At 44.4% G+C, this 12,505-nt stretch overlaps 1 protein-coding gene across 1 annotated transcript in view; it reads right to left on the bottom strand.

The window, feature by feature from the left end:
• LOC124555824 (neurogenic locus Notch protein) overlaps positions 1-12,505 on the bottom strand; it is a 166,616-nt gene that overhangs the window by 107,774 nt on the left and 46,337 nt on the right. The window contains exon 4 of the mRNA XM_047129891.1: positions 8,102-8,297. Coding sequence (XP_046985847.1) covers positions 8,102-8,297 — 196 coding nt within the window. The remainder of the gene's footprint in view (positions 1-8,101; positions 8,298-12,505) is intronic.

The following is a 12,505-nucleotide window of genomic DNA, read 5'->3' as shown; positions in this document are numbered from 1 at the left end:
ATAAAAAAGTATGTTTTTGGGGGTGTCCGGATACTTTTGATCACACAGTGTATGAGGAATACTTGAAATTCAAACACAACAAACAATACGAAATTGCTCCATAATAGCACACACACATACTTGATAACTTTCCAAACACTATGATGCGTAACAATACATTACTGTATACTAGACGATTCTTAGCTGTTAAAAACTAAGAATCATGGTATACACTATTGCACTTTTATGATTCATAGTGTTTTGAAGGTCATTATGGAGCAAGTCTGTACTGGGTATACAGCTATATCTTGTTTGATTTTGGCGTATTTTGATCTATCGATGTAAAACTTTACCTCTGTGAAGGTGGCTGCTAAAACTGAAACTGGTTGAGAATACAGGTGTATACGTAAAGTTACTTAGCCGGTCATGATAATATATTACTTACTTTTTTAAATCTGCTCGTACATAATTACACGATAGTTTTTTTTAGAGGCTACAGAGTACATTAATAATGATATGGTCGTCAAAAACATATCTGTAGAAATCGTACTATTATTCGTAGAAGTATCATTACCCAGAAGGAATCAACGTATCTTCTACCTGTAGTTATGGATCTGCACAGGACAATATTACATGCCCAAGATAGGACAGCTTCCTTTAGAGCGTCTACATCTTATGGCATAGCGCCAAACAGCCTACGAATGTACTGATAGAGAAGAACATTCATTCGAGCTGTGGCCGATGAAGCGCCGGACATGTTAAACTGACGCCACGTCAGCTGGAAGAGCCTGAACCTGTCCTCCACAGAAGAGGACAAGAAAACAATGGAAGGATACCACTTCGGCGTCTACAGCTTTCCCCGCCTACCAGGCATTGTGGACATTGCCCCACAATAAGAATAATCCAGAATCGACCAAGGAGCCGAGTGGCGCCTCAGATCATCACGATATGATACTGCACAAACCGCTCTGCGATTCTGAATTCGCCACTACAGCGTCTCCCGCATATTGAGTCAACACTGTAGTCCAAATTTACGCGAGAAAGTATTTTTGTCAACCGCAACGCCACTGCCTTTACTCCAAGCCCGTTGTAGCCAGAGATGGCTCTGGCTCGGCTTCGGGATAAGCAGTGCAAAGAAAATGCAGCATCACACGTCGGCCAAATTTGGGACCTGTAGTAACGCTCTAACGATATAACAACACTCTTTTGCTATACGACGAACCATATTCTCGAAGATCGGACATTCGTCTGCAGCTCAAACTAGGTAAGTCTGTTGTATGATGTCCTCTTGCGTCAAAGGGGCACATACAGGGTGTTCGGACATGCCGGTTACAAAATTCTAGCTCTTGTAGAGGGCAGTGAGTGCATAATATTTTGAACAGGAACCCGTACGCAGAAACGTACCATTTTCGTTGTACGACGGTTTCAGTTCACATGTTTAACTCATCTTTCTGCTTGAGGAGTTTAATTAACCGTGACGCAGTACAGTTATTAGGCAACAACTGGAAAGGAAATGTGGCGAAACATCCATTTATCACTTAAACACATTTGTTTTTATTGTCAATTAAACATTATGTGTTTAGATTATTCACGAACAAGAGAGAACCCAGCATACTGTACGTACAGAACAGTAGTGATGCATTACAACAGCGGCTCGATGTGACGACCACCAACACTGTTACAGACATTTTACCCACGAAGCATTTTCTGGTACACGCTCTCCATCCCACCTGGTATCTCTTCAGTTCCTACTGCAGGGGTCAGAACTCGTGCCAGCAGATCTTCCTCTGTCTCTAAGAGACTCTCGTAAATCAAACTTGGCAAACGACCCCACAAGAAGTAGTCCATAGATGTTAAATCTGGCGATCACGGCAGCCACGCGTTTGGACCACCTCGGCCTATCTATCTTCCACCATAACGTCTGTTGAGATGTCTCAGAACCGCACGTGAGAAGTGAGGTGGTTCACCATCGTGCTGAAACCACATCTCCTGACGGATATTCAATAACACAGCCTCCAAGAATGGGTCCAGTATATTTTGAAGAAAGACCAAGCATGCAGCACCAGTTAGCTCGAGCGAAAGGAGGTATGGCCCAATAACACGACCTTCCAGAATACCAGCAAGCACGTCGATACCAAACCGGTGCTCAAATTCCTGAACATGCGTACACATCGTCCTTTGTACCAGGACAAACACCTCTTCCCCTCAGCAGACGTGGACGTGTTATAATCTGAACGGAACCGGTACGTTTTTGGACGTGGGTTCTCGATCAAAATATTATGTACTCACTCCCCTCTAGATATTTGTAACGGGAATTTCCGAACACCCGTATGAGGCCCTCTGGCGTCTAAGAGGCACATATATCGCTGGAAAACAACAATCCAGGAATGGCCACGACTGTGGGATGACGTTAAAGCCTCTGTAGTGGCGAAATTGTTCGACGTATAACATCTCTGAACACACGATTTTGGAGGCCCCGTGAGTGGCGAACGCTGCGTCGCGCTATTGGGGCGACAGCGGAACGAGAAGTCGATAGGGCAACGAACGGTCAGTCGCTCGGTACGAAAAGCCAAGTACGAACAAATAGTCCCGAAACGCGAAAAAATAATAGCTAGCGTGGGAGCGGCGACACGTCAGCAGTTGTGCTCATTGTTCTCCGCGAGATGCTGACTGCGGGTCCGCGACGCCGCCGCTCCGGCCGGCACAACGGCACACATTCCAGCTCTCCACTCACTGGCCGAGTGGAACACCACCACAAAGATGGACGGACCGCTCGACTGAGACTAAAAGGCCAGCGCTGGTCATCTCGTACCACGAAATCAGACAATGTGGCAATTTATGACCACTGCCGATTCTTCCCAGTTCGTTATTTACGAGAAACGACAAACGCTCTGGTACTTTCCACTGTAGTGCACCTCTCTAATGACTGAAGAAGAACACGAAGAATTGGTAACACGTTATCGAGTGATGTGGCGTGATATCTGAGACTCGAGGCCAAATCGGAGGACATTTAAAGTGTTAAATGCTCAGTTTATAACAAAGACCACCTCTGCTGAATAAGGAAAGAAAGGGAGGAACTAGTCGTTTGGACGGCGATTATCGGTGAAACAACGCGTTATCGGTTATAACGGTTCTTTACGTCTCCAGTTTAACCCTACCGTTAAAACCACTCAAAATAAGCGGTTTATAAAATAACCGATTTCGGTTTTTTATTGCTATTACTTTGCGTAAAAACGCAGACTTAGGACAAATATTTAAAAAATTACGATTAAGGTGATGAACTATAACATTACGATCGATATGGGGATGAGACTGTGGCAGAAGTCAGTCTTCGACAAGTCTGGCCAAAGTCAAGGAAATGGGCGCGGCGGCGGCGAGAGTGGAAGGTCACTAGCTGGTGACATTCCACCCTGGAGCAACCACAATTTAAATCTCAGTTGTTATCAAATGGTTCAAATGGCTCTGAGCACTATGGGACTCAACTGCTGAGGTCATTAGTCCCCTAGAACTTAGAACTAATTAAACCTAACTAACCTAAGGACATCACAAACATCCATGCCCGAGGCAGGATTCGAACCTGCGACCGTAGCGGTCTTGCGGTTTCAGACTGCAGCGCCTTTAACCGCACGGCCACTTCGGCCGGCTCAGTTGTTATCCAAAGTTTATAGCGCGTCAAGAAAGTTATAGCTACATCAATCAAATTTACCTTCTCTCACAAGGGACACTGTGACCGTTTTCTCCATATATGACACGTCGCAAGTATCTTGTGGCTCCTCCCGCGTTTAATCTTGTAAACCAATGGAGGACTATGTTTAGTTGCTGCTGCACTTCCAAACTAGGGATGGCATCATTCTATAATACGATGACGACAGCGAGGGGCCAGCTGAGGGCCACGCCACACGGCGTCTCTCTGCAATGCTGTCCAATTCTTAGCTCGTGTGTTTCTTGCTGCTTTCTAACTGCAGGCGTTTTTGTAAAGTAGTGCTGGTCGTTTTTCCCAATTTCTATAATAACCCAATATTTCAAAGCAGTGGAAACTTTGGTAATAAACATTACTCATTTTAAAAAAGTTTCATTTAAAAAAATTAAAATTTTTAGCACTGGCAAACTGCCTACTGGCTTCTGTCTCGGGTTCTTCGGCCGGCGTTCATCTAATGATTTTTCTGACGTTTCGCCAGCACGAGTGGCTGGCATTGTCAAAGCTTCACCCTCCACTGCCGGTGGTTAGTGGTGGGCAGGAAATCGCGTATCTGTTAGAAATCACAGTGATTGAGAAGTCACAGATATCACAATAACAACTTTACAAAATCTAACTGCGATTTCAGTCACAGTTAGCAGACGCAAGTAGCATTTCACATTCAACGCCATGAGCCACCTGTTGGCCGAATTCCGTACTGCTTTCTGCGATTTCAGTGACAAGTCGCGGCTAGAAGTCGCAAGTAGCAACTAAAAAGCGCAGTTAACAGTGCCATCTGTTGGCCAAAGTTCGTACTACGCTCATCTCTGCGACACGCTATCGAGTCCAACTGCGATTTCCGTGACAAGTCGCAACTAAAAGTCGCAAGTAGCAACTAAAAAGCGCAGTTAGCAGTGCCATCTGTTTAGCAAAGTTCACACTACGCTATTCGCTACCGAGAAACTGCGATTTCTGTGACAAATCGCAACTAAGAGTCGCAAGTAGCAACTAAAAAGCGCAGTTAATATTCTTTTCCTAGTGCCATCTGTTGACCGACGTACGTATTTCGTTATAAAAGCCTTGTGCCTCACGAGATCGGTGTGCTGTATATGAAGGACTTATTTCATTAGTGGTACAAGTCCATTTTTGTTCATTTTGAGATACAGAGTCGTAAAGTTAAACGAGCGCTGAAAAATCTGCAGTTGAGATACCAGAAATATTCAAGCATATGGCTTCTTGCTAGAGATGAACCTTTATTTATGTTTGTTTGGATCATTAATTTCAGAAGCATTATAGACAGAAAAGTGGAGGTAATGGACTTGTACCACTACTGAAATAAGCCCTTCACATTATCTGACGACATGCACATTCAGCATCAGTTATTGTTGGTCAAACACAGCTGTGACTCTGAAAGTATTATATTAAGAAGCAACATTGCTTTTTTCTCCTGAAAATATCAAGTAACGTAACAAATGTGTTTGATTCTGCTTCCAATATGACAGTTTTGCTTAATACTCCACATGCCTACAGGACTTTGCAATGTTAACACAGCAGAACTCAGACATCTGTATAAGTGTAGTGAAATGAAAACAGTATTATTGAGTCATATGAATGCCTCACTTTTGTTCCGACACAGTTCAAGACTCGGGATAAAAGTTTTACACCTGGTGTTCTACATGGCAACTTCACACACAAGAACTTTTTGCCGACACTACTACCACCTACATAAGTGAGCTTTTCCTGTGTTACTTTCAAGTAATGCACTTAAGCTATTCCTGATTTAACTGGAAGATCTGTACTTCCCACTTTCATATCAACAGCCTCAAAATGCATAATGTAGACTTTGGGATATGTTACAGGTCAGTGTCACACCAAGATTGTGGAGAAGGGGAGGGGAGCGGAGGGCATGTCACTCTCCAACTAGTGTTTACCAGTAAATAAGTGGCGGAAAATTACGGGTATAGGACGGCTTAAACATGCGGAAAATGAGATTTTCATTATTCACTCACTGTATTTAACATTTATTATTCCTTTAAAATCGCACAACAACTTCAATAAAACACAGTTTAATCACTCATCTGCAAACTTATTTCACAATTATGTCCCTTTTAAACTGCAAAATCTTCTAAGAGTTGTCTTGAATCTTCACGAGTCTCCCTCAACAGCCTTGATGTGGATAGATACGTACAGCAACCACTAATCAGAGTCAGAACTGTGTCTGCAAAATCACAAGGATTATTAAACAATTTTTGCTGTCACTAATTACAAGCAATATAATTGAGAGTAGATTGCTAATATTTGCTCTAATGAAAGCCACTGAATGGGGTATATTTCACATTTGCAAGAACGAACTCACTGAAGTAATTAAGTCCATCGAAACACTTAGAAACAAACCTCTCGTCCGACGAAAACGGTCTAAAGACACAGTGGCAATTTCTCCAGATCTGTTGACAATGATATTTTGAGTTATCACTTTGCTGAGTGACTGAAATGTAGTTCGGGTACCTGTGAACATAACAATATGTTAGAGTTCATTTTATAAACACGAACTATTACGCTACTGTATGGCTACTTACATATTAATTACACTATTAATATTTTCACAGTTGTTTCTTTAATACAAAATTAAAGCCAACGGAAGAACAAACGTAAAACATACTTACCAATGATAGGTTTGTTGAGATGCAATTTTCTGTGTGGACAGATGTAACTTTTTCATACGGTGGTAAGTCGCAGAAATCTCAGGAGTCACAAAAATCGCAGAAGTAGCAGAAGTCGCAGAAATCGCAGAAGTAGCAGAAGTCGCAGAAATAGCGGAAGTAGCAGAAATAGCAGTGGCGGAGGGATACACGACCTAGGTTCCTTAACTGCGACTCTTAACTACGACAAATCACAGTTAAGAATAACAGATACTGAAAAGTAGCATTCACAGAAATCACTGATATCGGAAAATCGCAGTTTAGCCCATCACTACCGGTGGTGAACTGGAGGAGAGCTCGCGGCCGCAGAGTATATGTACCTGGCGCGCCAACGTCCGAGGGCTTCTCCGCGGTCATTTCCGGTGCGGTTCTCCTCTCGCTACCTGCGACGGTCGTTCTCTGCAGTACGGGAAGCCAGGATCCGCTTACCTTAAGGCTTTCCTCTTTCTTGTCCAAACTGTTTGCGTGTTTTTGTATTTCTACAGCTTCTCTGAACAAGCGCGTGTGATAGTGCTTCTCTACAGCCAGAACTTCCGTGTAGGCGAATTTTATTGCGTGGTCGGTCTCATTCAGTGCGTGCTCTGCCACGGCCGATTTCTCCACCTGCCCCAACCTGCAATGTCACTTATGCTCTTTGATCCTGGTGTTAATTGATCGTCCAGTCATTCCGACAAACTTTTCCGCATGTGCATGGTATACGGTATATTCCCGACATTGCAAGTGGGTCTCTTTTCTCCTTCGCCGATCTAAGACACTCTTTGATCTTCCTTGTCGGTTTGAAAATCGTCTTTACGCCGTGTTTGCGCAATATACGGCCGATTCTGTCCGTCACTCTGGGAATGTATGGCAGAAAGGCCGTACCCGACTTTTGTTTTTCTGGTTCCTTACTTCGCCGAGTGTTTGGCTCTGTTACACTTCTAATGTAATTTGAGGAGCACCCATTGCTCCTCAGAACAGTTTCCAGGTGTTGCATTTCTCGTTTGAGGTGTTGCGGCTCACATTCGTACACCTCGCTCCCAACGAAACAAATGAACAACACATAGCTAGAACAAGTGAAACGGCAGCAGAAACCTTGTGCTTTGCTGACTGACAACAGCAAAATAACCAGTGCTTGAACGCGTCACTAACAAGGAAAGCAATACCACAACATAATAGACCGTAAGTACCACACTAGATAGCACGATAGATAGCGATCCCCAGTCTGGAAGAAAAAGAGGAAACGTTTCACTGTTTGCAGAAGCTGTGGAATATGTGGTGGATATAAAACTAACAGCAGGCACAACTAATAACGTCACGTGAGATACGTGAACAAATGTATATCTCTATTATTTCCAAATTCAGTATCCTAGACCTAAATCTTTAAGTACTTTTAGTGAACAACAAATAAAGTCTCCACTCGTGTTAACTGTATGTAAACTAATATACAATATTCGACATCTAATATAGCTCCTTTGCAATGGTAATTATTTTTGGGCCAAAAATTCGTATAACCTATAGAAGAGGATAATATGTAACAGTCATTTTTTATAACAGAAATTAAAGAAAAATCTTACTGAAGACAGCACACAACGTGCTGAAACATTTCAGGCAATAACAAAACTATAAAACGATGCCTTACATACGATCTAATTCCTTTCCATTTCTTCGTAACAATTACGTAAAATAAGAGTTACAAGGTGCAAAGGATGATCGTGTTATGGAAGTTTGCTAGGTCGAAACAACGCAACAAAAAGAGAGCAGTACTTACTTGTAAGAGCCGTGCGTGTTGACGCACTTGCCGTGCACGCACGGGTCGTCGCGACACTCCTCCACATCCTCGCTGCACGACGGCCCCACGAAGCCGGGCGCGCACCGGCACTTGTACGTGTCGCCCATCGACGTGCAGTCGGCGCCGTTGCGGCACGGCATCGACGCGCAGTGATCCTGCAGCTCGCAGTGCTGCCCTGAAACACCACCACAGCGTCACAAGGCACCTGCACCTGCGGTACTGTCTTCGAGATTATTAGCATTTACATGGCAGGCACTAGAGAACTCGACAAGAAACGACCTACAAAAATCACTCCAAGTCGTAAGAAACTACTGGAGGTGTGACGTTTCTAAAGGATACAGGAAACTGAAGCCGCCAGTCTGCTTTGGTACTAACACCTCGTGAATACGAAAAATCCCGGACAAGTGCGAGTAGCACACGCGCTCTAAGGTTTCTGTGCAAACTTCATTCTTAATTACACGTACTCTTATCGGCCACAACATTATGACCACCGACCTACTATCGGTATAAGTCGACCAGGCGTTAGCAGCGTAACCTGAGGAGTGACTACTGGTAGTATCACTGAGCGTGCTCTCCGTGTGTTGAATGAGGAAGGTGCACGATCTGTTCGAGGTTGACCTACGGCAGATTGTGATTGCCCGGAGGCTCAGCACGAGCATTACGCGTCGTGTCGGCTGTTCGAGGAATGCTGTGGCGAGTGTCTTCGACACGAGGCGAAACCGCGTCCAGACGTGGTGCGGTTGGGCGGCCACGTCTCACTGCAGATGTCTGGGATGGCCAGACTGGTCAACCAGGACATACGAACAACTGTGGCGGAAGTAACATGCTGTGCCTGAACACACAGTGCACCGAACACTCCTAACGATGGCCTCCGCTGCCGACGGCCCGCGCGTGCGCCGGTATTAACACCGCGACATCGAAATGAGAACACCAGCCTACAATCTCATATAAGACATGTGTTGTCATGCTGACAAAAGGCTCCGAGAAGGGAGAGAGAAAAACGTTAGGCAATTACAAGCGGAAACATCCGTGAAACATTTGCTCTCTTATACGCTGTGCATATAGGCAATGTTTTGTTAACGTAAAAAATTCCATGTTGTACCGTGGTTCCGTGTACACGTCAGACTGTACTTGATGGGTCAGCCACTTCAAGGGCTTAGCACCTCCAAAAGGATCATTCGCGGTAAAGCACGGTGGCGTTTCAATCGACCTTCGCGTTGACGTGAACTTTACATATCGCCACAATGTCACCACCGTTTTGTGACACAATTGTTATAACTGTCACTCGAGAGCAGCTAAAGTACGAAAAACTAAGATCTTACAGACAGACATGGTCATTATGGTCGGTTCTTCAACGATAGCAAATACTAAGAGCCAAAAAGAGGAAATTAGTAAGCCAAGTTGTGCTTTCTTTTACTGAACTTAGTGACACCGAGTCAGGTACGAATACCGGACGGTGGTAGCAAAAACACTTGACTTGTGATAATTTAGAATCAAAATAGGGGAAATAAAAACAGAAACAGAGGTAAAACTTACATGTGAGCCGGGAAAGTGCTCCAAAACTACGTAAGTTACATCAGCGCCACAGTGCTTAAACCCGCTTTTATCAGTGGCCCTACGAGATACCATTTTGTAAAACTGATAATTGTTTTTCCCAAATAAACTTAAAACATAATAAGTAATTGGCAGAGTTGTCAATAAGTTGTGTCAGTCGTGATCAGAATAGTGGTCTTTGTAGTTATGTCGAAGCTAAGTGAATTCGAACGGTGTGTTTGGTGTTTCATGAGTTACCGTATCGAACATTTCTACTACATACACGAAGAGCGGGAAAACGTCGCCTACCAAGCCACAGCGTGGACGAAACTGTGTGTCGAGTGATCGTGACAGACGGCGAGTGAAGAGAATTGTGACGAAAACTGAGAGGACGATAGGTGGAAAAGTAACTAAATGTGTCGCACGCAAAAACCTTCTCGGCCTCAAAAGAACACTAAGCTACGAATCGCAGGGCAAACCGGAATTCAAAAATCACTTAACAGTAATGAGTCTTCTTCCACACTGTTTCCAACTTCTGGCCTAGTTTACGTCGCAAGAGTGAAACATGCCGAGTGTTTTGTTACAATTTGCGCAGCCATGTCGTGGTATTCCATGGGACCCAGGGTCGCATCATGTGACATCCCACGGTACAATATTTGTTCCCAAATGGCGACAGGGCCGCTGTTTACACAGCCTCTCTGCTGGCCACCACAGTCATCACACCTCAATATTATTGAGCCTTTGGAGATCGCTGTCCACCTCCGCCATCGTTGTTTGAATTGGCCACTATTCTGCAGGAAGAGTAGTACAAGCTTCGCTTTAAAACCACGCAGGACCCGTATTTAGCCATTCCGAGACGACTGGAAGCTGTTGTGATTGCCAATTGTTTACTACACCGTACTAGACGTGATAATGTGTTGTTTCACATTTTTGTATATAGGCGACATCAATCCGATTTGGAAGTTACTGGTATCTTGTCGAATGTCATTCGTAGCGCAGTAGTGAATTTAGGCTTTGCTTTCAGTTCCTCCAACGTCGGTACTCCGAGGAACGTCATGTACAAAATGGTTCAAATGGCTCTGAGCACTATGGGACTCAACTGCTGTGGTCATTAGTCCCCTAGAACTTAGAACTACTTAAACCTAACTAACCGAAGGACATCACACACATCCATGCCCGAGGCAGGATTCGAACCTGCGACCGTAGCAGTCGCACGGTTCCGGACTGCGCGCCTAGAACCGCGAGACCACCGCGGCCGGCGAACGTCATGTACAACTACTTTCCTTGTGGAGTTAATTAAACGACGGTCTCATTTCTTTAGCTTTGCAGTTAGGACAGACGGTGTAACCTTTTTCCTCTACACGCGACGCCGCGCATGTAAACACACGCACACGGGGCGCAGCGCTTTTTCTCCGGCAGTGGCTGGCGTGCGTGTGTGTTGTGTAAGATCATTGTCTGTTTACACGCGGAGCCACCTGCTGCAGCCTGTTGAACAGCCAGCCACCTGGTTCTGGTGCTCCCGGACGTACAGCATAAATACGACTGTCACTTTACGTTGCTCCTTGCAACCTCTCCTGATTTCTCGTATTATACATTCCGTTTCTGGTTCACTATCTTGCTTTTGGAAATCATTATTCTTTCCCGGAGTTATTGTATTACTGCAAAAAGTGGTGAACATTTGTACACTCGTCGGATGGAGAGGACAAATCGAAGCCATTGCCAGTTCGTGGCCTTCTAATATAAACCGTGGCGACGCGTTAACAAGTTGCTTTATTGGACTACGAGCAGTAAGAGCCTTTAAGTGTACTGCTAGATCAACGCATGGCGCACAGGCCCGAGAACATCTCTGTGCGTATCGAGCACTTAACATTGATTCTTTCGCATCGAAAGTTATGTAACACCGAGCCAAACTTATTTAAATGACAAAATTACTTCAGAACAGATCTGACACGTCGAGGTGACTCTGTACAGTATTAATCGTAACTTAGCCTCACTTCTTGACGAGACACGCACAAGCATACAGAACTTTGTAGCAAAATGACGGAAGGACCTGCAGAGAATCAATGATTGGATCAGGGACCCAGAACGTAAGTAAATGTAGCGTTTTGCACATTAAAAGGAGAAACTATACAATACTGCCCGATAACGCTGCCAGTGATCTATCACTGAAGACAGCAACAAACGTTAAATAACTACAAGTAATCGTTCGGAACGACGTGAAATAGAATGGCCACAAAACTAATTTTAGGAGAAGCCAATGTGTGGTAAAGATTCATTGGAAAATGCGTAAGTACATAGAGATTTCAGAAAGTTATATATGTCGTCCCACGCTAAGACCATTGCCTAACAAGAGTGGCAGACTGTCAAGAGAGACTACACATTCCGGGTTTCCTGCAGAGACAGTTATGCTGCGATAGGGATAGCAGAGGCATCGCAGTGTGCGAGTGAAATGGAGCAACAACTGCAAATGTACTTGACAGCTGAAGTGCGACGGACAGTACAGGATGTTTCAAAAAGGACTTTACAATTTTGAAAATTCGTATAAATTAATTCATAGCACATACAGAGGTGACTGTAGTGTCAATTTGTAAGGAAATAAAGTTTTGTCTAGCGTAGTTCTGTAGTGCCGAATCGCACGGTAAGGAGCGCTAGCGGCAGTTGCGTTAAAGATGGCTGCCGTCACTGGACCTGAGCGTAGTAGCTGTGTGTTTTGGTTTGAAGAATGGAGGTCGGCGACAACAGTTCAGCGTAATTTTCGCACCAAGTACGCTAAAGCTCATCATGAGTGGCATAAATATTTGGTAGAAAGAGAGTGCTCGATAAGGTATGGGAAATCATCAGGTCGTTCGA

The sequence above is a fragment of the Schistocerca americana genome, chromosome X (assembly GCF_021461395.2).
Source record: "Schistocerca americana isolate TAMUIC-IGC-003095 chromosome X, iqSchAmer2.1, whole genome shotgun sequence".
Taxonomy (NCBI): Eukaryota; Metazoa; Arthropoda; class Insecta; order Orthoptera; family Acrididae; genus Schistocerca; species Schistocerca americana.
The sequence above is the reverse complement of the archived record's forward strand: the minus strand, read 5'-3'. Positions and strand labels throughout refer to the sequence as shown.